The 26,885-nt window shown below is 45.1% G+C and overlaps 1 protein-coding gene across 49 annotated transcripts in view; it reads left to right on the top strand.

Moving 5' to 3' along the window:
• Positions 1–26,885, top strand: part of Cacna1c (calcium voltage-gated channel subunit alpha1 C) — a 733,897-nt gene that overhangs the window by 128,705 nt on the left and 578,307 nt on the right. For 46 of the 49 annotated variants that reach the window (XM_087182459.1, XM_087182482.1, XM_087182545.1 and 43 more), the window contains one exon: positions 25,529–25,851. In XM_087182459.1, coding sequence (XP_087038585.1) covers positions 25,529–25,851 — 323 coding nt within the window. Of the gene's footprint in view, positions 1–19,400; positions 23,775–23,889; positions 24,206–25,528; positions 25,852–26,885 lie in introns of those variants that run through there. The other 3 variants (XM_087182573.1, XM_087182577.1, XM_087182575.1) reach the window with 3 other exon arrangements.

Here is a 26,885-nt window from a genome sequence, read left to right as displayed (position 1 = left end):
ATTATGGTCTCAAAGTGCATCCATTTTCCTACAAATGACTCAAGTGTGTCCTTGTTTATGGCAGAATAGTACTCCATTGTATGCAAAAACCACATTTCCTTTATCCATTCACCTGCTGATGGACAGTTAGACTGCTTCCAAGATTTAGTTATTATGAATTGTGCTCTATAAACATGAGTATGCATGTATCACTGTAATATGATGTCTTTAACTCTTTCAAGAAGATCTATAGAAGGGGAGTAGCTGGGTCAAGAGCAATTTCTATCTTCAGTTTTATGAGGAATCTCCATACTGATTTCCAAAGTGGCCATACCAGTTTACACTCCCACCGATAAAGAAGGGTTCCTTTTCCCCTGCAGCCTTTCCGGTATTTGTTATTATTTGATTTCATGAATATAGACCTCCTTTTTGGAGTGAGATGGAATCTCAGCACACATCCTCACTTCTGCTGACATTTCATCATCCAGAACTTTGCCACATGGCCATATCCAACTGCCAGACTGTGCGGGCTGGCTCTGACTCTAGGAAGAAAGAGGGAACACAGGTGTGAGTAAGCATGGATGGCCCCTGCTGTTGCACCCATGTTTCCCAGGCTACATTCTCATCCAGGGCTGTCTCAGTGCTCCAGGCCCTTTGGGTTTTTGATCTTTGCCTTCTGTTCTCTTGGATTCTCTGATCAGGTGGTGTCTAACTCCTCTTTGCTTGCTGACCTGTCTGAACTTGACTCCTCATCTTTCCAGTTTCCTAGCAGACCTTCTTTGTGCTGCTTATTTGTCTGAGTTGGGACTAATAAGAAGAGATCCCACTTGTTGATTGTTTGTGCTAGTTCACAGGCAACTGAGGTTTTGTTCATAAAATCTTTTCCTACACCGATGTATTCAAGAGTCCTACCCAACCTCTGTTCCAACTGGTTCAGAGTTTCTATTTTAATATTTAGATCTTTAATCCATTTTGATTTTAGTTTAGTGCATGGTGAGAGATATAGGTCTAGTTTTAATCTTTGGCAAGTTGAAACCCAATTTTTCCAGCACCACTTATTAAGGAGGCTATCTTTCCTCCAGTGAGGGTGTTTGGTTCCTTTATCAAAGATGAGATGGCTGAGTGTGTCTGGCGTTCTTTCTGCATCTTCTAATCTGTTCCACTGGTCCTCAGGTCTGTTTCTTTGCCAGTCCCATGCTGTTTTTATCACAGTAGCTTTTGTAGTATAGTTGCAGGTTGGGGATTGTGATACCCCCGCCATGTCTCTGTTACCTAGAATTGCTTTTGCTATTCTGGGTCTCTTCTTGTTCCAAATGAATTTTTGGATTGTTTTCTGAAGGTCCCTGAAGTATGCTGCTGGGATCTCAATTGGAATTGCATTAAATCTATATAGCAGTTTTGGAAGTATGGCCATTTTCACTCTATTAATCCTTCCTACCCAGGAGCAGGGGATGTCTGTCCATTTTCTGATAGCATCTTCAATTTCGCTTTTCAGAGTGCTATAGTTTTCAGAGAAGAGGTCTTTGATTTCTTTTGTTAGGTTGATTCCTAGGTATTTCAGTTTTTTGGATGCTATTGTGAAAGGAATTATTTGCCCTATTTCTCTCTCAGTGAGTCTGTCATTGGAGTAGAGGAAAGCTATTGATTTTTGTGTGTTAACCTTGTATCCAGCTACTTGACTGAATTTGGTTATTAAGTCTAAAAGACTTTTGGTGGAGTTCTTGGGGTCTTCTATATACAGTATCATGTCATCTGCAAATAATGACAATTTGACTTCTTCATTTCCTCTCTTTATTCTTTTTATTTTTTTCTCTTGTCTAATTGCCGTGGCTAATGTTTCCAAAACTATATTGAACAAGAGTGGTGACAGTGGACATACTTGTCTTGTTTCTGATTTTAGTGTGAAGGATTTCAGTTTTTGACCATTTAATATGATATTGGCTGTTGGTTTTTCGTAGATGGCTTCTATCAATTTGAGGTAGAGACCATCTATTCCAATTTTTTGTAGGGTTTTTATCGTAAATGAGTGTTGGATTTTGTCAAATGATTTTTCTGTATCCATTGAGATGATCGTATGGTTTTTGTCCTTGGCTCTATTGATATAGTGTATTACATTGATTGATTTGCGTATGTTGAACCATCCCTGCATCCCTGGGATGAATCCCACTTGATCAAGGTGTATGATCTTCTTGATGATCTTCTGCATTCTATTTGCCAGTATCTTATGAAGGATTTTTGCATCTATGTTCATTAGTGAGATTGGCCTGTAGTTCTCCTTTTTGGTTGGGTCTTTCTCTGCTTTGGGGATCAAGGTGATGCTTGCTTCCAGGAATGAATTTGGGAGTATTGCTTCCTTTTCAATTTCATTGAAGAGTTTAAACAGTAGTGGCAGTAGTTCCTCTCTAAATGTCTTGTAGAATTCAGCAGTGAGGCCATCAGGGCCCGGGCTTTTCTTAATTGATAAGTTTTTAATTACATTTTCAATTTCATTGGTTGATACTGGGTTGTTTAGAATTTTTAGGTCTTCTTCATTCAACTTTGGTAATTCATATGTATCTAGGAATCTGTTCATTTCTTCTGTGTTTTCCATCTTATTGGTGTATAGGTTCTGGAAATAGGTATTGATGATCCTCTGTGTTTCTGCTGGGTCTGTTGTAATTTCACCCTTTTCATTCCTAATTGCATGGATTTGGGCCTTTTCTTTCCTTTTTCTGATAAGGTTGGCTAAGGGTTTGTCAATTTTGTTGATTCTTTCAAAGAACCAACTCTTGGCTTCATTCGTTTTTTGTATTGTTCTCTTAGTCTCCATTGCATTGATTTCTCCTCTGATCTTTATAATTTCCTCCCTTGTATGAGCACTGGGGTTGTCTTGCTCTTCTTTTTCTAGAAGCTTGAGGTTTAGCATCAGGTTGTTTAATTGGGCTCGTTCTGTTTTCCTAATATGCATCTTCACTGCTATGAATTTCCCTTGTAAGACTGCTTTCATTGTGTCCCATAGATTCCTATATGTTGTATTGTCATTGTCATTTAATTGAAGGAACTGTCTGATTTCTTCTTTAATTTCCTCTGTGACCCATTGGGTATTCAGAAGTGTGTTGTTCAATTTCCACATGTTTATGAAATTTTTCCAGTTTCTTTTGCTATTGATCTCCAATTTCATTGTACTATGGTCTGATAATATACAGGGGATAACTTCAATTCCTTTGCACTTACTTAAACATGTTCTATGTGTGAGTATGTGTTCTATTTTGGAGAACAACCCATGTGCATCTGAAAAGAATGTGTATTCAGGTTTTGTGGGGTGGAAGACTCTGTAAACATCTGTTAAGTTCATTTGTTCAAGAGTTTGATTGAGTTCTAGTATTTCATTACTTGTTTTTTGTCTAGTTGATCTATCTATTTGTGACAGTGGGGTGTTGAGGTCCCTCACTACAATTGTATTAGTGCATATATGACTTTTCATGTCCGTTAGTATTTGTTTTATGTAGTTGGGTGCACTAGTATTTGGTGCATAGATATTTATGATTGTCCTCTCTTCCTCTTGTATTCTTCCTTTTACAGGGATGTAGTGTCCTTCTTCATCTCTCTTAATCAGTGTCGGTTTGAAATCTACTTGATCTGCCAAGAGGATAGCTACTCCTGCTTTTTTTCAGGTTTCTGTCACATGGAGTCTTGTTTTCCACCCTTTAACTTTCAGTCTATGAGTTTCATTTTGAATTAAGTGTGTTTCTTGTATGCAGCATATTGTTGGATTTTGCTTCTTGTCCCATTCTGCCAGTCTGTTTCTTTTGATTGGTGAATTGAGACCATTAACATTGATGGTTATAACTGAAACGTATTGACTTGTCATTGTCATGACTTTTTCTTTTTGTTGGGTTCTCCCCCTTTCCATTTAATTTCTTGTCATGCCAGATGGGTTCATTCTGCTTTGCTTCCTGGGGTTGTGATCCTCAATGTCTGTTCCTAGGGTATTGTGTAAAATTCTTTGGAGTGCTGGTTTGGTATTCACGAAGTTCCTAAGGTGCTCTTTGTCATGAAAGTATCTTATTTCTCCATCCATTTTGAAAGATAGTTTTGCAGGGTACATCAATCTGGGTTGGAGGCTGTTTTCTTGTAGGGCTTGGAATATATCATTCCAAGCTCTTCTTGCTTGATGGTTTGTGTTGAGAAGTCTGCTGTGATCCTGATGGGCTTTCCTTTGTATGTGATTTGTTTCTTTTCTCTAACTGCTTGTAGAACTTTGTTCTTCTGTTGAGTTTCTGGAATCTTAACAATTATATGCCTATGTGTAGATTTTTTTTGATCAAGGCTATTTGGAGTCCTATATGCCTCAATTATTTGTATGTCAAGTTCTTTTCCCCTGCTTGGGAAGTTTTCTGCTATTATTTCTGTGAAGAGTTTTTTTATGTCATCTGCACTCTCTCCTGTTTCTTCATTGACTCCAATCAGTCTTACGTTATTCTTCTTTGCATCATCTGGCAGCTGCTAGATTGATTTCTCATGTTCCCTTATAATTTTGAAGCAATTTTTCTTTTCCTGGTCATTAATTGCAATCTTATCTTCTATATCTGAAATTCTATCCTCACATTGGCTAATTCTGCTGTGTAGACTTTCAATGGAGTTTTTTGTCTCCTGGAAATCTATTTGCATGTGTTTTATGGATTCCATTTGTTTGCTATGTTGGGATTCCGTCATGTTCCTCAGCTCCTCTCTAGATTTATTAATCGTGTCTTGCAGTAGGAGCACAATTTCTTCTGTTATCTGAGAAATTATTTCTGATTTCCTTTTTTCCAGATTCCCTTTTGTTGCCAGTTCAGTGGGTCCAGGTGGTTGAGTATCAGAGTGTTCCATCTCATTTCCCTTTGGGGTTGCCATAGGTGATCTGGAAGTCTGGTTTTGAGACTTATTTACGTGTTTTCTCATTTCGACTGGGGCAGGGGGCTGTTAGCGCCTGCATGGATTTCCTCCTCTGAGCTGGGAGAGGTGGGACAGGGGCTGAGAGCAGCGGTAGGGACGGTGGCCCGGAAGCCCCTTCCTCTGGGCTGGCAGCAACGGGAGGGATGGTGGCCAGGAAGCCCCTTCTTCTGGGCCAGGAGCATCGAGACAGAAGGCAGCCCAAAAGCCCTTTCCTCTGGGCTGGGAGCGTCGGGAGGGATGGTGGCCAGGAAGCCCCTTCCTCTGGACCAGGAGCAGTGGGAGGGTGGCTCAGAAGCCCCTACCTCTGGGCTGGGAGTGGCAGGACGGAAGGCAGCCCAAAAGCCCTTTCCTCTGGGCTGGGAGCAGCGGGAGGGATCAACTTGTACTTCTTTTGAGAGGGGCTCATACTTACAGTGTTTGTCTCCAGGTAATATTTCCACATGATTGTGCAAAGGAAAGGGGTGTTGTGGCTGTGCTGTTTTGTTTTGGTACTGGGGATTAAACCTAGGGCCTTTACACTGAGCTATATCCCTGGCCCTTTTTTATTTTTTATTTTGAGACAGGGTCTCACTGAATAGCTAAGTAGCCCAGGCAGGGATTTAGTATGAGATCCTCCACCCTCAACCTCCTAGAGTGCTGGGATTATGGGCTTGCACTGCTATGTCCAGTGTCAAGGGGTATTGTTTTGTCAGGGTTCAGAAATTTTGATGCCTTAATTCCATGGCCTGCTTCATCACTCATTCACTTTGCTAGTTACCCACTGGCACTGGCCGCTTTCCTCTTCTTATCCTGGTCTGTGAAGTAGGTTCAGAGACAGGACAAATTTTCAGGAGGTTTCAATGAGAAGTAATCCATGTTTCAAATATGCTTTAGGATACATAATTGCAACATGCTGATGGGAATTTGAAGTTCAATTACACTTTTGTTGGGTGGATTTCTCTATATCTGCATCTTGCCTTTAAACATGTGGTTGTTTGCAAATACTTTTTCTTTTCCTTCTTTGTTGGTGGTGTGGATAAAACCCAGAGCCTGTGTATGCTAGACAAGTGCTCTACCACTGGGCTACCTCTCCAGCCTACAAATACCCTTTCTTAGAAGCAGCTTCTTACACTTGTGTTCCTTTCCTAGTGAAAACTGAAGTGGCTCCCTCTTCTGGGTTGAGAGCTGAGGAGGAGGCTGGAAATCAACATCTTCAAGTCGGGGATGTAAATGTAGAGGCCATGAGCAAAGGTGGTTAAAGCACATGCCCTGGTGACAAGCTGCTTGGTTTGTACTGGGGCTTTGTCCATGTTAGTCCCTCTGTGTCTCAGTCTTCTCATCTGTGAAGTGGGCATCATAACAGTGTCTTCTTTATGAGGCTTAAATAAATTAATACATGTAACATTGGGACAACAGGACCTGGCCCATAGTAAATGGTCTGTAAATATTAATTATTACTTTTTAGCAAGAATTTCTGAAGGGTGCCCTGTCCCAGATGTCTTCTGCTTTATTACATGTTGAATGAACAGCTTCCTCCTAGGTATTTCAAGGGTTCCAGGGTAGACCTCATGCTAACCGAAAAGACCCGAGAAGGACCTTCCACTATCCTCAGGCTGGCTCGGGTTACATGAGGAGATGACCATCAGTTCATGGTAAAAAGGGATTGTTCAGTTCATAGCCTGTGGTTGAAGTGGTCATCCTGTGTCACTGTGACCCTGAAGGACCTCCATGGGCTCTGCTGGCAGGCTGGTCTGGGTGCTTGCACGCTGCTGCTGCTTTTAAATGAGTCAAGAAGAGGTAATGGTGGGGGGCTGTGCTTCCACACCCTCATGCTTCCTCCTGAGAGACTCTGTGGGGCTCTGAGACATTGTACTTAATAGCCTAACTAATCTGATGCCATTGCCTGTTCCCAGTGAGTCATTCTGCCTTAGCTTCTGATTCAGTGTTCTCGAGGGATTTTACCTGTTTATTGCATACAAGGATGGCTGTGGCAGGGTGGAGAAGTGGGGTGGCATTGTCTGAGCATGGAGACAGTAGTTGTGCTGTGCCACTTGCAGCCTAGGCCTCTTTCATGTGCCCTCAAGGCCCCTTGTAGACCTCTAGCCCTGGGGTAAGCCATGGATGAGGGTGGGGAGATGATGGGTAGACTGAGCCCCGCTTTGGGAGAATACGATCCATTAATAGAAGATGAAGGGTGCACTCCTTTAAAGAATTAAATTCAGCCACTGTTCATTGGGTGACTCCCACATGCAAAACCCCATGTCGGTGCTGGGTGAGTTACTACATTTGGCTCCTATCCTCGGGAGCTCCTGATCTCCTGAGGGAGACAGGTGCATAAGTAATGCAGGTCAGGTGAGTGTGGATATCAAGGTGCAGGACAGGAACTGTGCTGCACATGCTGTTATGGTTTAGGTCAACAGTGTCCCGCAAACTCCTAGGCAGGGCTTTGGGAAGGTGACCACAGCTGACTCTGGCTGGAAGAGGCGGGTCACTGAGGCTATGATGTGGAAGGGTTTATCTCTCCCTCTGGCCATGCACTTCTCTTTCTGCTTCTGACCTCCATGGTGTGAGGAGCTTTCCTCTGCCAGACCCTTCCACCATGCCTTCCTATCTGCCTTGGAGCCGGCCAGCTATGGATTGAAAATATGAGCCAAAATAAACCTCTCTGCCTCTAAACTGTGGGTGTCAGGTATCATGTCTCAGTGAAGAGAAAGTGACTAAGACACATGCTCTGTTGGAGAGTCCTTGGGGCCCCAGTGGGCTCATCTGTGTGCATTATACAATCAGAGGCTTACTTTAAATTTTGCTTCTGTTGTAGTACAAAGCATATAACATAAACTGTACCATCTGAACCATTTTAAGTGTACAATTCAGCAGTGTTAAGTATACTCACAGTGTTGTGAAACAGTTCCCCAGAACTTTTTCATCTTGGAAAACTGGTACTCTGTACCCCTTACATGACTCCCTTGTCCCCACTGCCCAAGAAAGCTGCTCACTCCAAAGCCCCTGTCAGCCACCATTCTGTTTCTATGCGTGTGACTACTGTGGATACCTCATGAAAGTGGAATTGGGTACTATTTGTCTTTTTGTGATTGACTTACTTCACTTACCATAATATCCCTAAAATTCATCTGCACTGTAGCACATATCAGGATTTCAGTGCTTTTAAAGGCTGAATCATATTCCATTGCATGTCTATACCACTCTTTGTTGCCAGTTCTTCCATTAATAGACATTTGCATTGTGAAAAGCTGTTGTGAATTGTGTCGCTATAAACACAGGTGTACATATATGTCCCTGAAAGTTCTCCTGAATTCTTATCCAGAAGTGGAATTGTTGGATCATTGTTATGACTTATGTCTAGATGTCCCCTCAAAGCCTCATACAGTTATAGGTGGGGCTTTTTCAGAGGTTGATTCATGGTGCAATGCTAGGATCAAGAGCATTAGGATTAAGGGTGTGAATGCTGCCCACCCTAAGTAGCCTGGATAAGATATAAGGAGTAGAAAGCGCTGTGGTTGACCCTTGCTTCCTCTTGCCTACTTGCTTGCCATGAACTATTTCTCCTCTTCCATGCTCCTCTGCCATGCCACTCTGCCTTGGAGCCAGGCAACTATGAGCTGAAACCTCTACGAACTATGAGCTAAATAAACCTTTTCTCCTTTAACTTTGGGTGTAAAGTATTTTGTCTCAGCAGGGAGAAATGTAACTAAGATAATCATAGAGGTCTGTTTTTAATTTGAGGATCTGCTATAAGGTTTCCATAGCAGCTGCACCACTTTACATTCCTACTATCAGAGCACAAGGGTTCAAATTTCTCCACATCTTCCCCAACACTTATTTTCTGTTTTTTTAATGACACTGAACATATGTGAGATGATAGTTCACTGTAGTTTTGATTTGTATTTCTCTGATGAGTTGTGAATTTGGCTACTTGCATGTCATCTCCATTTCTTTGGAGAAACGTCTATTAAAATCCTTTGCCCTTTTTAAAATATGTTTTTGGTGTTGGGGATGGAATCCCCATGCCCAACCACTGAGCTACACCCTTGAGCCCTTTGCTGTTTTTAAATTAATACTCAAACTTTCATTTCTATGTTGTCCATACCCCTCAGACGTCAGGATTGGTCTCCTACAGAGATAGCCAGACCATTCCTGCAACAGCAGAAATTGAAGCCCCAAGTTCTTCTACCTTGAGAGTCCCAAAAGTATGGTTACTCATCCATATTGACAAATACCCACCATCCTCTGGAGATGCTCTGCCCCCATCCTGCAGCTTTCAGTTTGTGATGATTTTACACAGAGGAGGTGTTGGCCGTATTAGTTTCCTATTGCTGTGTAACAAATTACTGCAAACTTAGTGTCTTAACACAAATTTATTGTCTTGCACTTTTGGAGATCAAATGTTTTCAGTGGGTCTAAAGGGCTGCATTCCTTCTGGATCCTCTAGGAAAGAATCTGTTTCCTCTCTTTTCCACTTTCCAGCTTTCTACATTCCTTGGCTTAGGGTTCTCCGTCCATCTGCAAATCCAGAAGTGTAGCATCTTCGCTCTGCTCTCTGCCTCCCTGATGAAGACCTCATGATTATAATAAACCCACCTGGATTATAATAAACCTAATCTGGATAATCTCACCATCTCAGAATCTTCAGCATAATTTCTGTGGAGTTTCTTTTATGATGGTGGGTAACATATTCATAAGCACCAGGGATTAAGATACAGATATCTTTGGGGTCTGGTGGTCATTGTTGGGTCTATGACACGGGGGCTCTGCTGTGTAAAGGACAGTGGTTTAAGCAGCTGTTGTAGGAAAAGATTCTTATTCTTGGCCTTCCAGCTTTAGCCTTCACCCTTGGGTAATAGAATCAGCATCCCAGAATCCAGTAGCTTGGGTCACATTTGGCTTGACTTTGACCTAAAGCTTGCTTCCTCTGCACCCTGGTGTCCTCCCCTCTGAAGGAGGCTGTGGGTCAGTTCTCTCCCTGCTCTGCCACAGCTGAGTCTGTACCCCTTCCTCACCCAGCTCTCATTTCTCGTTTGGTTTCTTTACACAGGTTTCTCCTGTCAGCTCAATGAGAGATGGCAGCTGTTCTGAAGGGGTAGAGGAGGACAAGTATGTGAGGCTTTGGGAAAATGGCACCAGGGCACCATTTAATTAGGAGGAAGATGGGAACAGCAGAAATGAAGGACATGGAGGCATCACTTTATTACCTGCCTGCCTCCTCCAGCCCCTACATAAAGTTCCTTGGTGTGACACAACCCCTAAGCCCAGTTGGATTATATATAACTTGTACAGTGGCTTCATTGGAAACTTTAGTTATCCTTCTTTTCCAATTCATGCCTGGTAAGATAAAAGGTAAATATTTGTAAACCTCCAGCAAGATGGAAGTTTTGTCTCCCTGTGGGTCTGATGTCCCCGTTCGGTAACTGAGGTGGGCTGTTACATCCAGGAAGGGGGAGTGTCTCACGCTGAGGGAAGACACTTCCAGGTTGTTCTTTTTGAGGAAGATGGTCCAGCTCTTGTCTGCAGTGGGTTAGGAGAAATGGCCAGAGGACCACTGCCATCCTTTGCTGGGGAAGGATGGTATGAGTCTTTACGTCTGTCATTACCAACTCAAGAGAAAATGTTGATTTGAAGTAGTTAACCTTTAATAAGCATGCATTAGCACTATTCTACTCTGTGTAATCCTTATATTATTCCCATTTTACTGATAAGAATGCTGAGAATTGTATAGGTGATTTCAATGAAGATCGCACAGCTATAATTTGAAGATGCAAACTGAGATGAGTGTAATGTCTAATTAGATGACTAATTCTAAAACACTTCTTTCTACTAATACTACCTTTTATTTCCTGGATTGTTCCCTTCACCCGAAGCCATTACCCCTGGGAGTGGGGCTTAGGTTGTGGGGAAGAGCATCTCAGTCACTGAGGCATTGAGCCACAGTCTGAGGAAGGCTGCAAAGCACACGCTCTGGCTGAGACCAGCCAAGCACTTCACAAAGCCACGCTGCCTGGAGCGAACCTTTGGGCCAGTCCTGCGTTGGTTGCTTTGGTTTCAGGTCCAGTTTTAGTTACAGTCTCTGAAAGAGCAAGGTTCCTGGCTGGGCAGAGTTGCGGAGAGGTGTTTGGGTGTATGTGCCCATCTGTCTGGGTAAACGTGGATCTGTGGCCTGTCCTCCCGAGGAGGCTGCTGGCTCTCAAAAGTGGGGGTATCTTGCACAGTTGTGTCATCTCACAGTTTTGTGTGAGATGACATAACTGTGGGACACAGTGTGTCCCTCCTAGGCACACACTTATTGGCCACTTCTGTGCTGGGCACTGTGGAGGCTACAGAGTGGAGTGAGCCAGGGTTCTTCTTTCAGAGTTATGCCTGAGCAAGGCGCAGAAGTCATACACAAACTGATACAGATATAAGGAAAGCCATGGCAAGGCCCTGAGCAGCACAGATGAAAGTGATGATGCTTCGTGCCTCCACATCCCACATTATACATTTGCACATGTGTGCACATACTTGAGAGTGACCATGTGGTCATGGGAGGGATTTGCCTCCCTGGAGCCGTTGCCCAGGGAAAGTGGCAGCTGTTCTCACTTTCCTCATCACCAGCTCCTTTTCTTGTGATCACTGACCATTGGGGTCAGTGGGTGGTGGCTTCATAATTCCTTGACTCAACTGGAAAGTTGGTCCCAGCGTTGTTACCCTAGGTACGAGGCATAAGGCCATAGTTTTATAAAGCAAACTTTCTCCGTCATGGTGCTCAGCAGCCAGTATCAGTAATTGCAGCTGCCAGGAGACCACCTGGTCACAAAGCTGTGTTTAGTCCATCTGTGCTTTGTGCTGAAGGGATGTTTTCCTTCTGTAGTGTACTGAGGGCACAGAGCAGACCAAGGCAGACAGCCCATTTCCCCAATAACCTTCGCTCTGCAGATGCAAACGGGAGCTCTCACCTTTGGTAAGATGCTTCCAAGTAATCCCAGCGCCTCTACCACATCTGTGCTCTTATTCCCCTGTAGTGCTTTCTTGGATAGCTCGTGATTAGCACCATTTCACAGACTGGGAAAACCAGTCAGGAATCCTGATTGCTGAAGGAGTTTGTTCAAGGAAGCAGGTGAGCAGATGATCGTGATTCTACTGGATTCTACTCCAGAATCTTGAGCGCATCAGAGAGGGCTGGGAGAACAGCTGAGTAAATCAGTAGGCAGGTCAGAAGCTGGGTACCATGCGAGTGAAGTGTTGCATGTCCTACCCTCTGACTGTTGTGGTGTCTGAGTCCTTAGCTATGCTTGTTGAGGTTCAGGGTAGTGGCTCCAGGAAGGGGCTGCTTGACTCAGGAGGGATTTGGCAGGTTCTAGTATTTATCAGCATTAAAGGAGGGGACTCAGGGATGGGGGTGGGTGACTAGGGGGCTGTGAAGCCATCTGGGGAGCCTGTTCCTTTTGACAGTATGTTCCAAACCATATACGCCTCTGCTGCCTACATGTGAATTCTGGAATCTGTGAATGCCCCAAAGTTTGTAGGACCTTAGAAATTGTGTGGTGAATACCCTCATTGTACAGACGAAGTGGCTGAAGTGCAGAGGGGGAAGTGAGCTTGTCTAGAGTCACACAGCTTCCTAGTGGAGACAGGAGGAAGACATCCAAGCATCCAGCCCTACTCAAAATGATGACTCAAGAGGAACCAGGAAGTGGGAGTGGTTGGAGCTGTGTGTGCTTCAGTGGAAATGGGCAGGGGGCTGTGAGGGGCTAGAACTCTGGGCAGGGACTGTAGGGGGCCCAGAAAGGCCTTCCTGGGGCTCATGCCTCCCCTGAGCCTTCCCTTGATTCCTGTGACCCCCCAGGGCTGAGCCCCTTTAACAGGAACAAAACAGTACCTATTGGTGACTACTGCCCACTGGGACTTTGGTCTCCTGACCTCAGTCTGTGCTTTGAACCACTGGGTTGTACCATTCTCTTCTGGGACGTAGCTGCCAGTATCCACTGGATTTTCATGCAGTTCTGTCCTCAGACAGAGAATTTCTACATCTTGTACTTTGCCATCCCTTTTTTTCTTTGCTGTCTTCCTAGACCAAAACGAGATCCAACTTGTCTTAGAGGCTATAACCCTTCTAATTTCTATGGGGACAGAGTCAGAGGAGTGGAACACAAACAGGGTGACAAAGTTACAGAGACTGTAGACTTTTACAGCGTTTTTACAGCCTTGGTTTCTGCTCGCTGAACTCCAGATCCATTCTGAGATGAAAAATGGCAGTGCCTTCAACCTCTGCCATCTACTTTTGGACTCCTAAAGACAGACTTCCTCATCTCTTTTCTTCTTCCTCCTCCTCCTCCCTCTTGGTCCTGGCCTTTCCAGGGAGTTGAGGCTGGGAAAGTCTGGGCAGTGCTGGAATACCCTTTCCCTGAGTTGGGGACTTGGTTCTCCAAGGATCCTCAACCTTGGTGGTGTCCATTTTCTGAGCATCTGCTCTACCCAAGCACAGCCCCTCCAGATGCTCCCTCCATCCTCCAAGAAGGAAGCGATATTGGAGTGGAGGAGCCTAGAGGGGTGGATATGACTGAGACCAGCAAGTGTCAGAAAAACCTGAGCAGAAGAACCAGAAAAGGACGGGCAGCTCTAGGCACAAGAGGGGTGGGAAATGAAGGCACAGGGAGGACAGAGTTTCATGATGAGCACACAAGGATCTGGGGAAAGTGTGTGGATTTCAGATGCCAGAGAAATTGGAGGCTGTGAGGTGGATAAGTCAGCCCCAGCTGGGTCTCACTGGGCAGGCTGTGTGCTTCTCTCTGCCTCCATTTCACCATTAGCAATGGGGACGACAGCTTTTGTTCCTCACTTACCATTGTCAGGACACTGAATGAAAATCAGCATTCCCTCAGCAGACACTTCATTTCGTGCCTGATGTGGGCCAGCTCTGGGCTAGGTACCAGAGCTGGAGAAATGTCCTGCAGATGGTTTGGGGCAAGACCGAAACTGGAAAGGGGCAGGGTTGGTCTAACATCTGATCACGCATCTCTCCCCGCCAAATGTCTGACGCCTGATGTCGCTTGAGAAAACTAGATGTGTTTGGACATGAATCTGGTTTTACTCAGTTATGAACGTGTGTTTGTATACGTACATGTGTGATTTATTTGCTGTTTGAAAACAATTTATGGCCAGAATTCTTTTGCATCCTTTTTTGGGCCTGTGCCGTGTGCAGAGGGCTGGGGGGCAGCGCTCATGGAGACAGAGTCCTGTCTCACCGAGCATCTCCCCTCTGAGCTGAGTACACAAGCTCTCCCTCCGTCCGGAAGGGTGGTGTGAGTGTCTGATGGGCCAAGCTTTCACCCTCTCGCTTCCTGTTCCTGAGCACAGCCTCCCTTACCATGTCTTCTTCTTGGGGTATTCTTCAAAGCTCCTTGGGTCCAAGCTTGGCCCTCTTTAGCTTTAAAAAAAATTAAATTAAGCCATGCTTGGTGGTACAGGTCTGTGATCTCAACACTCTAGGAGGATGACATGGAGGATGACAAGATCAAACCCAGTCTAGGCAGCTTAGCCACTTAGGGAGACCCTGCCTCAGCATTTAAAAAAATAAAAAGGATGGGAACATAACTTAGTGCAGAGGTCCTGGGTTCAATCTCTAGTACGCACAAAAAAATTAAACTAATTTTTTGTTATGGTAAAATATGTATCACATAAAACTGTTTTAACCATTTTAAGTATAAAATTTAGAGGCATTGAATATATTCACCATGTCATGTAATCTATACTATCATCCATCTCCAGAACTTTTAAAAAAATCATTCCAAACCAAAACTTTACCCACAAACTGCACATTTTCCCTCCCCTAGGCCCTGGCAAACCTCTATTCTACTTTTGGTCTCTATGAATATTCTAGGTACCTCATAAGTGAAATCATATAATATTTGCCTGTTTTATCTAGTTTATTTTACTCAGCATAATATCTGCAAGATTTATCCATGTTGCACTAGGTTTCAGAATTTCATTCCTTTTGAAGACTGAATAATATTCCCGTGTATGTATATGCCACAATATGAACACTTGGCTTGTTTCTATTTTGTCTGTTATAAATACTGCTGCTGTGAACACTGATGTACAAATGTCTTTTGGAGTCCCTGTCTTAATTCTATGGATATATTCTTACAAGTGGGATTGCTGGGTCATACAGTAATTTTATTTGAATATTTTGAAGAACTTCCTTCCTGTTTTTCATAGTGGATGAACCATTTTACATGACCATCCAGCAAGGCACAAGCTTACAGTTTCTGTACATCCTCACCCATGCCTGTTATTTTCTGATTGATAGTAGAGACCCTGATGGGTGTGAAGCACCCCCTCTGGCACTGTGGACTTCCATGTGAGCCACAGTGAGACCCCAGGAGTCTGAGACAAACCCTGAGTACTAGGCCTCGTGTTGCCCTTCTTACCTGAGAGACCCCTTAGGTTGAACTTGGCCTGTAGGTACAGCAGATTGCAGGTGCTGCTTGGGCACACTCTATGCAGCCCTTGTCTTCAGAGTCAACCAAGAGGCGATCCAGTCCCTGAAGAATCGGTGGGGGTTGGGCTGTTGGGGGGGGTGGACCGTGGGGTTCTGGAGTCTGAGTACAGCAGCTAGAAGGCTTTGCATGGTGTCTGATGGAGCCTTCTCTACCAAAAGAGCCTCCTCTTCTGAAGAAGGAAAGGGATTTACCTGATTGTGCAGAGCATCTCTCAACTTCTGGCCTCATTCTTTTCCCACCAAACTTGAGAAAGAGTCAAGATCATTTCATATCCGTATAAAGCTTAATATTTGCCATGCAGCCACAGCCTCAAGGGGACCTGCAGTTTTTTTGTTGTTGTTGTTGCCTTTCACCTTCTTGTCTGCCTGCTGTCTGGGAGAGGCTTTGTTGGGATTAATGAGATGAATGGCTTTGACTTTTCTAAATGAAAGAAGCATTATACTTTGCACAAAGCATTTTTATTAAATGGGTTGTGAGTGTATGGGAATAAGTGAATGCTGGTTCTTTTGTCTCCTCTTGGTGAGAATTAGGGACATCCAGAAGTAGGACATACAAACTGTGTGTTTTTGTGCATTATGTCTTGGTGTGTAAATAAGTGGATGATGTCCCTCCCCCATACAGTTGTGCCCCTGATGGAGGAAAATTCCTAGAGCCTTTCACTAAAATGGGATCTTCGGAAAATGGAGCAGCATTTTACAGGATCTCTGGAGTTCTTTGGATTCTGAATTGTCTAGATAGATTTACTTTTTCACAAACTGACACAAGTTAATACTTGTGTATGGAATATAGCAATTTTTAAGAGGTGGTTGCTTAACCTGGAAGATGTGCTTTGGGGAAAAAGACTTACAAAAAAAAAATAAAACAGCTTTCATGTTTTATTCTAGTTCATTGCAATGAGGTATTCTTTCTTGGTGCCCTGAGGCTCTGTGTGGGTATTGGTGGAATGATTTTCATTAAATAACACTTTATCTTTGGGTAGTACTTTCAGAGACTCAATCTCATTGAGTCTGTGTGATTGTCCTATGAGGACTGTATTACCTCTATTTTACAGAGGTGTAAATTGAGGCCTGGGATACAGTCCATCCCTTGATCCTTGGTAGTATTGCTCATGGTGCAAGGGTTAGTCATGGAATCGGGCTTGGGCTCTGTGATTGAGTGGCTGTGTGGCACTCTCCAGATTCTGCTGCTCCAGATTCTTCCATGGTTAAGTGGACACATGGCTCAGACCTGGGTTGGGGCCCCAGGTCTCCTGACTCTGGGTCCTGCAGTGAATACACAGGTGCGACTCTTTGCCTGTGTCTTAGATTTGCCCTTTAAGAGGACTCCTGAGAAGGATAGAGGAATGTAGCCATTTCCTAAAGACTCTGGTGCCTGAGTGCTAAGTTGCTTCCCTGACAGGGTATATCAGATGATGATATGGCCTTTGGCCAAGGGGCAGAGTCAGACACTCAGCCTCCCCCATCCTTGTGGGGCTGGAGGGACTGCGGTTACAGCTCGGTTGTCCTCACAGCACAGTACAGAAACACCCCTGCCACTCTGAGTGTCTGTGGGCCCCTGTGAGCCCCAGCCTCAGGCTTAGGGCCACACTTCTGCTATGGGGGCCACCTGCATTATGATGGGTTACCCAGGCCTGTGGGGCTGGGAGTTCAGACACACAAGACTGAGTTAGAGCATAGGCTGCTGGCTCCAAAAGTGCCCTGCCCACCTTTGTGGGTGACAGTTATCATGCAAGGGTGCCCTCCTGTCACCCCATCTTCCCAGATGGAGACTAGGAAGGAGGCTGTGGAAACTTGTCCTCAAAAGGTGGCACTGTTTCCTCTGGTGCTCAGCATGGGGCATACAGACTCTGTATCTGTAGTAAATGGGCCAGAGCTCAGACCCCTCTGTACCATGGGAACTGAAGTCTATGCAATTAACATGGGATAAAAGTCTTCAGACAATTACACTTTGAGATATTCATTGATTCATTCAACAGATTTTTATTGCATACACACCACTCTCCATGCTGATCTGGACTCTGGAAAATACAGTGGTGAACAAAACCAACTAGAGTTCATACGTCTTGGGACTTCCTTTCTGGTGGAGTACAAGAAACAATCAATCTTTGAACCTATGAGAGTAGACACACTTAGCAAATAGCAAACATACTAATTTAAAAATACTTGAACAGTATCACCCTTGTAAACTTCTGTGCAGAAACATTTGATGGCTGAACGAAACTTCTATAAAAGGACTTTTGTGCAGCAGATGTGGTTTGAGTACCTACTGAGAGCCACTGGGCTAGGATTTCGGAGGCTACAGAGCTGGTTTCTGGCCTTCAGAGCCTATGAATTGTTGAAAGACTGAGAAGAGGACCCAAACAGTAGCGCTCATCTGGGGCATTCATTAACTGAAGCAAAGGAGAGGTTGAGCCAGTGCTTGGATACTGTCAGTGTTGCGCCAGGCTGCTGTGACACTGTCCCTTACTTCTGCGCCTCTTGCCCATCCCTCGGACATCAGCAATCTGAAGGATTTATCATGTTTCCAGCCGGGTCTCTGTCCTCAGTCAGGGCCAGATCTGTGTTTCAGTGCAAAGGCAACCTGCTGTCACCCTTAAAAGGCTGAAATGCTGACTTTTGTAGAAATGAAACAATCAATCTTTAGCTGGGGCCGTAACTTAGGTGTGCTGTCACGAGTAGGTGCTTTAATCCAAATAGCAGGTCAAGATCTCCCTCATCTTCATGGTTGGAAGTAATGGAAAGTATTTTATTATTATTGTGATGATCATTTAGCTGTGTATATCTCTGTTTTCTTCCTTATGTTCTCCGATGTCAATATGAGAGCCCTGGAGGGTTCCTTAGCCAAGGTAATTTTGGCCTTTTGGTCAGATGTAGATGGTTTGCCTCCAGTGAGAGTCCCTCTTAGGATTCCTCTCCTTCTCTTTATATCTTCTCTACTATTTGCCCTATAAAAACAGGATTTGTTTGCTGGTTCATGAGAAGGCTGAAGGCTGGTAGTAGCTTTGCCACTTTTCCACTTGGTGTGGCCTTGGAAATGCTCCAGGTTCTCTGACTTCCTCCTGCTTTTGCCTCTGTTAAGCTGAGGCAGATGAGATGCAGAATAAAAAATGAGACAGTTTTATTTAAGGCAGTGTCCAATCGATTGAGTCAGGGAGATAGTCAGAGATGTCCTTGGTCCCTCACTGTCTCTTGTTATGGAGCATATTTGACTACAGTGGTCATGGGGCCTGTTCTGCACATCTCTATCTCTTATAACTGTGTCTGTAGTGAGGTGAGGGAGGAGGAGGGCAGAGAGAGTTAAGATGCTGCTCAAATAGTATGCAATAGCTCAGGCAAGAGGGAACAGATTCAGTCAGATGCAAAGCACTGTTGGCATGTTCAGAAATCTCCTTTGGGACTCACTGTGGCAAGGGGGCTCCCATCTCAGCTGGACTGTCCTGGGGCTCTCCCTCACATTGTGGGCAAGGTCAGTTTCTCTGTCACCCTACTGAGGAAAAATTATTTTCTCACTTAATTGTCAAGAGTGCAAGACACTGGGCTGAGGATATGGCTCAGTGGTAGAGTGCTTGCCTAGTACGTACAAGGCAGTGGGTTTGAGCCCTATCACTGAAAAAAAAAAAGAATATAAGAATGTTAGACACTAAAAAAGGATTTATGGTTTCTTTGTTGTTTGTTGGAGTTTGGGATCTCTTATGCTTTGAAAATACTCTTTTTGTGCTGGGAGGTTATTTCTTGATTAGAAAAATCTACCCACCCGTCAACAAACATCTGGGTGAATTATTGGTTACCTTTTTAAAAGGTTTTTTTTCCCCACAATTTAGAACCAAGCACTTTGTCAATGCTCTTTCCCACATTTCACACCTCATTCTTCACCATGCCTTTCTTCTTAATGTGGACCTGAATTTTTCAGTATGGTAGTCTCCTGGCACAGGTGGCTACAGAAGTGTAACCTAGGGGCCAGGGATTTAGCTCAGTGGTTCCGCTGCCTGCCTTGCAAGCAGAAGGATCCGAGTTCAATCCCCGGTACCAAAAAAAAAAAAAAAAAAAGAAGTGTAAACTAATTGAAATTAAAGAAAATTTAAAATGTTCTTCCTCAGTTGTACTAGCTATGTTGCAAGTGTTCAACAACCACATCTAATTGGTGGCTACCATATTGGATCACCCAGAATGACAGAATATTTCCATGATTGTAAACATTACATTGGATGGTGTGTTGCTGTAGGCTAGTATGTCTCAGTTAAGCTCCAGAACTGTAACAGAAACTGCTGTAGCCATTTTAAGAGGAAAGATACTTAATACAGGAATTTAAGGGCTTATAGAATAATTGGAAGAGTTGGGAGAATAGGCTGTAGGCTGGGCTTGCAGAAATGACTTCTATAATAATGCCACAGAGCAGGCCGAGGGATCTGTGACTGCTACAATTAGGAAGCTGGGGAACCTGAAGCCACAATGCCAACAGCTGGCTCCGGCAGCACAGTCCTTTGTCCGTGGTCCAGGGAGCAGGGAGCCTTGGCAGGGCCCTGCCAACTCTATACTAGTGAAATAGACACCTTCGCCACCTGACTTAGTTTCATTTCAGTTCTTCATTGTCCAATTCCAAAGTTGCACTAGGAATTCTAACTATGAAGGGGATTGGTAATTGTTTTTAGTTTTCTGTTCATCCAGGAAGGCACAAAAGAAGGAGTTTGGGGGAACTGTTGGGCTTGCAGTCTTCTGCTGCTATGCGGTGGATTGTGCTAAGGCACACTGGGCCCTTCTGTGGATGAGCACCTGTGGCCTTGAGATGGCTAGAACTTTGCATTATTTTCTAAAACCAAGAGACAGTGTCCTCCTGTGTGTGTTTGCTAGCTACTTTATGACATAATACACTGGGAAGACTAATGGCTTCCTGCTTTCTAGTCATTAGGCTTTTAATGTGTGGCTTCAGTTCCAGGTTGGTTGCTATGTTCATAAAGGGAATGTAGTCTGGGAACGTAGTCTCTTGTCACCATGGTGGAATGACAGACAGCTGGAACTAGATGGGCTTCTGCAGTCATCCTAGGTAGCACACTGGCCTGAGGGAGAGCATTGCCCTGCAGGAGTGCTGTGTGGCAGGACCTGCAGCAAGTTCACTTGCTGATCTCTCCTTCCTAGTATGAGCTGCTACTCCGTGGTCTCTCTGTCATTCTGAAGCATCTCTGTGTGCACAGGGGCAACTCATTAGGAGTGACCTGCCTCTGTGCATGGCAGAAGGCAGTAAGACGGAAGCAGGAGGCCATGGTGTCAAAGCAGGCCAGTGGCCCCGTACCTTTTTCTACACCTTGCTGCCGACAGGTTTGAGTATCTTTATTCAAGGGTGCCTTGGAGGCAGCGAAGTGGGAAGGTGTCTGGCAGCTCTTATGTGTGTTCTGCTTATTTGGGTTGGGGGTTTTAAGGAAGAATCATCTAAGACCAAACCTGAAGAGCGAGGAGGAATCACCCAGCAAAGAGCTGATAGAACGTTCTAGATACATGCAAAGACAAGGTGTTAGGCAAAAACTGGACATATCTAAGGCATGGAATGAAGCCTGTGTTGGGAGTACATCATATAGGCTGAGAGAGGAATGAAATAAGCCCAGGAAAGTGGGCCTGGGCCAGCCTATGCAGGATTCATAAGCCATGGCACAGAGGTTAGATTTTGAAAGGATTTAACTGGGGAAATGACAGGGCCTGATTTATGATTCATATTTCTAAAAGGTCACTTTAGCTGCTGCATGGAGATTGAATTGGGGACAGGCAAGACTGGAAATGAGAGAAATGTCAGGGGGCTACTGCAGCATTTCTGGGCAAGAAATGGATGGGGGCCCAGAGAAGGGTGGTGGTGTGGCAGACGGAAATCATTGCTCACACTCTTTTCTCAGGGCTTCTCCCCCAGTACAACATCCAAGAAGGAAGTAGAAGAGCCTGATGCTTAAGGATAAACTTGTTCTTTAGGGCATAGATGGACAGGCTCCAACAGAGTTCTAGCTAAAGTTTACCTGTAGTTTACCTTTGTGTTAGTCTGTTTTCTGTGACTGTGACAAAATACCTGAGACAATCAACTGATAAGGAGGGAAGGTTTATTTTAGCTCACAGCTTTGAAGGTCTCAGCCTACAGCTAGTTGGCCTCATGGCTTTTGGGTCTGTGGCAAGGCAGCACATCCTGGTATGGACCATGTGGCTGAACAAACCATTTACTCCTTTACCTGATGGCAACAGGGAAGCAAAAAAGACAAGGAGGGGTAGGGTCCCAATATCCTCTCAAGGAAACAACCTTGATGACCTGACTTCCTTTTACTATGTCCCACCTCTTAAAGGTCCCACCACCTTCTAATAGCACTATGAACTGGGGACAAAACACATGGGCCATGCAGACTATAGCAACCTTATGACACCATTATTGTTACAGACTTAGCAAATAATGTTGACTATGTGGGGTATGACCCTTGATCAGGTGCGTGGAGGAGATGGAGTAAAGAAAAACAGTCAGTATTTTCTTCACTCAACACCTTCCAGGTCTCCAGGATTAAGCCTTACTCCCAGGGACCTTATGGCAGCAGATGGCCCTGACACCTGATTTGGACTCCTCAGGGGACCCTTGCAAAGCAGAATGGTGTGAGGCTGGCCAGTGTGAGGGGGTCTTTGTCCTTGTCCTGGTCCCTCTGAGAAGCAGCAGCACCTGTGTATGGGAGAAGGGAGCTGCAGCTGTCTTCAGGGGAGTTGAACTGTTTGACAAATGGGAATTATCTTTCTATGTCCTGGGAAGAGGTCACTGCTGTGGGCACCTGCCTGTTTGTGTGTGGGCTGATCAGCTAAGCTGCTGTTCTGAGGCTCATTCAGGGACAAGAGCATCAGTGGAAATAGCCCAGCAAGGCGGGAACCAGAGCAGTCTTAAACGGTGGCATCTTTTCAGCTGGCAATCAGGAGACCGAGCTTTGAATCAGCTTTATAATTTGAAAATTGGTCTCTTTGCATTGGGTGGTGATTTCGTGCTAACAAAAGCCATCAGGGACAATGCTGCCTACCCTACCTTCACAATGCTACTCTAGATTTAAAACCCTTGTGCCAAGGATAGCGGTTTCCCACTCCTGGGATTCTGGGGTAATTGTACCTCTTGGGGGTGACCTGGAGACTCATAGAACTTTAGGCCTGGGTAAGAAGTCATCCCAGTGGCTGGGGAATGACTTAGAGAAGGGGAAGCTAGGTTGGCCTAGAGATTCAGCCCTTGAAGAGGCTGGCCCTGAGAGGCCACACTTACCTTACCTGCATGTGGCTCTGTGTTTACTGTGGCAGTGCCCTTGGTCACATCACAGGGCTCTAACAATGCTTGCAGCTGCCTGGACCAAAATACTGAAGGTCATTTTCTTATCCTCTGGCCAGGGAGAAGTTAACATTCCACTTTTCCCCACAGGCCTATTCATACGTGCTTTCTCCAGATGGTATACTCCAGAGAGATCCCTGTGTTCTGGGAACAGTTCACAGTATAAATAAGGTCCCCTGTGGAGTATGGTGGGGGCGGGCTCAGAAGTCAGCCTGTCAAGACTGAGTATTCAGAATTGCCCCTTGGCTCTGCAGAGGCGGCCACCATCTTGCTCATGCAAAGGGTACACAGGAGGCGTGGACTTGACACAGCTCTTTGGGGGCAATGAATGGGTTCTCAGGCTCAGTGCTTCTTGCTCTCTTCTTGTGTGCTCTTCAGAGATTGCTGGGACAGCTTGGGTGTTGGGACTGACAGCTGACATGAGAGAGGGAGATGAAGGCCAATGCCCAGAAGTGAGCTCAAAGATTAGAGTTTGTACATGCCACTCCCCTCCCTGGTCTCACTGCTTCATCTTGTGGAGACAAGGGATGAGATGTGTGAGTTAACAATGTCCGTGGTCCTTTCTGGCTCTCCAACTTGCACATGGCCATCCAGCCTCAGATCATGTAAGCAAATCTAATAAATTCCTCCAAGTACAGTATAGTCCATCGATTCCTCTAAAGTGTGAGGTGTTCTCACAAGTAGAGAATTGGAGTCTGGAAGGCTGGTGGTGGGGGAACATGGCTGATTTCAAAGTATGTGAGGGAAGAAAAGTTAGTCCAGAAACGAAAATAGTCTATTAAATTTTGTTAATACCAAATAGTCTAGGAAGGACAAATTATATACTGCAGACTTAATGGAGCAAAGTTAGAGTTCTGGCCTTCTCTGGTGAACCAAAAAGACAGATTAGGCCACTTTGGACTCAAGTCACTGCAGTGTGGCAAGTAGAAATAGGGATACTTTCTCCTCTCATCCACCCTAAAGGTGCCCGAGGATTACTGTGGGTGCTGTGAGTGTCATGGGTGCTGTCCTAAGAAGATCTTATTAAATCTATAGGATGTTCTTGGAAGTTCAGCTCCTTCTATCTCAATACCCATAAACCAGGAGGAGGTATGTACTGTGTGTCACCATGCATGTGAGCACGCACGTGTGCATGCGTGTGGGGGGAGAGAGAGAGAGAGAGCGAGAGAGAGAGAGAGAGAGAGAGAGAGAGAGAGAGAGCACTGAGGAGGTGGGAGTATAGTCTAGCAGTTCAACATGAATCCTGTGTGCTGCAGAAATCTTCCATTGTCTCATTTTGTGACCTTTAATGAGTCATACGCTCCTTTGTTTTCCTATGTGTTAAGTGGAGACACTCATCTTGCTGCTTATTAAAGCAGTTCTTGTGCTTCAGGTGCCTTTATTAATTCAAATCCATTCTTTCAGTGTTTTCCTCTGAGGTCTTATAAGAAAGGTGAAGGTCCTAGCCTTCTTGGGGACTTCCTCACTTTATGCTTAGGATCCATCTGCACAGTGAATACAGCAAGGATTCGATGTGGGAGGTATGTGGGAGAGGAAACTTCTCAGTAGAAGAAGTGTTGGGCTCTTTGTGAGCCTAGTTAATGTGCTTTACCTTGGGGTGTGGAGCTGCCTGGACAAAAGGAGAAGGGTGAAGGGTATATATGGTGATATGATAACTGTGTCATGTTGAGAATATGCATATGGCCATGAAGTGGGTACAGCAGAGGCAATTTCCCAGGCCCTGGAGAGTAGGGTGGGGTGCTAATGCCACAGGGACCAGATGGCAACAGTACAAGAGGCAGCTGGCCAGCTGGTACCAGAGAAGACCGGATGGGCTCAGCTTGGTATCTGACAGGGGTGCTGAGTACGTGGCATCTGTGTGTTTATCATCCTCTACCTCAGTGCCCACGGTAGGCATCACTAATTTATCATGGTGTACTTTCCTGTCATACTCAGGAAAGTCTTGGAATCCTTTAAGTACAGCATTTTAGACAGTGATGTCAATCAGTTGGCATAAGAGTTGAAAACTTACTGTCTGTCCCTGTTTTGATGCTGTGAGAGGACATAGACTTTGGGACCTGCAGAAACGACAGCAAGGCAACATACAAGGTTTGGACACTGAGCAAGCACATCAGTCAGGTCTTGTTTGTTGCACGAGACAGAGACTACACTCAAGGGAGCATAATCTAAGCTACTGTCATTGCAGTGGGTGGAGGGAAATTCCTTGGAGAAGGGGAGGCTACACTGGTTCTTAGGCACAGCCTTCATGGAGGCCACACCTGTCTCATCTCCATGTGGTTGAGTAGGGCTAACTTCAGGCATGGCTGGATGCAGGAATCCTATGATACTGAATTCTCTTTCTCTCTGGGACAGACTCTAGGGTGAAAATGTTCTGACTGGCTGTATTAGTCAGGGTTCTTCAGAGGCACAGGATCTATGGAACACACACACACACAGAGGAATTTGTTAGACTGACTTACATGGCCAGAAGCTAGTGGCCGTGCACAAGCTGGAGGGCCAGAAAGGACCATGCACGTTGTGACACATACCTCATGCCTTGCCTCCCTCAGATGAGGCTGTGAGACCAGAGAGGGGAGTGATGTGGGCAAGGTCACCTGAATCAGGCCTAGAGCAGCTTTCCTGGCTCACCTCGCAGTGTCTCATATTAGTGTTTCCATGTGTCACTTTCCAACTTCCTGCAATAGCTTGAAATAAGATTTTAAAAAATTGTCCGTCTGGAATCCAAGGCAGGCGGCAGAAGCACTGAGCTAAATTCCCAGCCCCTAGTGTGGAATCCAAAGCATGTCCCAAATGCTCTTATTTTCACTCTCATAACTGTAGTCCTTTCTCTTCTTTTGTTAAAGGTTCCAACTATGGGAGTCCACGCCCAGCTCATGCCAACATGAATGCCAATGCAGCTGCGGGGCTGGCCCCTGAGCACATCCCCACCCCGGGGGCAGCCCTATCCTGGCAAGCAGCCATCGATGCGGCCCGGCAGGCCAAGCTGATGGGCAGTGCTGGGAATGCGACCATCTCCACTGTCAGCTCTACACAGCGGAAGCGGCAGCAGTATGGGAAACCCAAGAAGCAGGGTGGCACGACCGCCACGCGGCCGCCCCGGGCCCTGCTCTGCCTGACTCTGAAGAACCCTATCCGGAGAGCGTGCATAAGCATTGTCGAATGGAAATATCCTTTGTGCTCTAGCCTGGACAGGGTGCTTCAGGGACCTGAACCTGAGGACTGATCCTCTGAGGCTTCATAGCCAGTGGAGTGTGTTGGTGTTCTGAGCCTACAAACTGGTTCTAAGAGCATGGATCTGCATCCATGAGGCCTGTAAAAATGCAGAGTTCTGGGTCCTACCCTAGACCCAATCTCTTGAATCTCTGGGGACAGGACCCAGGAATCTGCTTGTATAACAAACTTCCCAGTTTTTCTTCCCCACTCCTTATACACAGGTTGGGTATCCCCAATCCAAAACTTCTGAGGTCTGAATTGCTCCAAAATCTGAAACCTTTGAGAGCTGATATGATGCCACAAGTGGAAAATTCCACATCTCTCCTTTTGTGACAGGTTGTAGTCAAAACACAGTCACACAAAATATATTGTATAAAATTACCTTCAGCTTGTGTTTATAAGGTAGATGTGAAACAAATAAATTTCGTGTTTAGATTTGAGCTACATGCCCAAATTTCTCATTGTGTACATTATATGCAAATACTTTTTAAAAATCCCAAATCTGAAACATTTCTGGTCCTAAGCTTTTTGGGGCAGGGATACTCAACATGTAATAAGCAACACTGGAGAAAAGGGGCAGAAGAGGTTCTGAAATATCTCATGAAGCGGAGCTTGCCTGGGATCCACTCATGTGATTGTGTTGGTTGTCACTGCAAGCTGCTTCATAACCTTCTTTCCCTCCTGTTTCACGATTGCAGGGTGAAGGAGCCCAGGGGACGCAAGAGTGTGTAGAAGTCAGTGGCCCTGGTTCTTGGCTCTAGGGTGTAAGAGCAGGAGTTCCCAGTCTTGGCTACATATTACAATCACCTGGAGAGTTTGAACAAACTCTAGCTGCCTGAGCTTCATCTGTGGGTTTTAAAAACCTCTCTGGGTGAATCTAAAGTGTAGCTAAGTTGGGAACACTGATCTGGAGTCTAAAATACAGATCCGCTTTGTACATATAGAAACTAATGCATGGGTCAGAGAGAGTAAAAGGGATGGGTGGGT

Source organism: Heterocephalus glaber, unplaced genomic scaffold (genome assembly GCF_053883595.1).
Source record: "Heterocephalus glaber isolate CG9 unplaced genomic scaffold, H.glaber_assembly_v1.0 deba00000281, whole genome shotgun sequence".
Taxonomy (NCBI): domain Eukaryota; kingdom Metazoa; phylum Chordata; class Mammalia; order Rodentia; family Bathyergidae; genus Heterocephalus; species Heterocephalus glaber.
The sequence above is the reverse complement of the archived record's forward strand: the minus strand, read 5'-3'. Positions and strand labels throughout refer to the sequence as shown.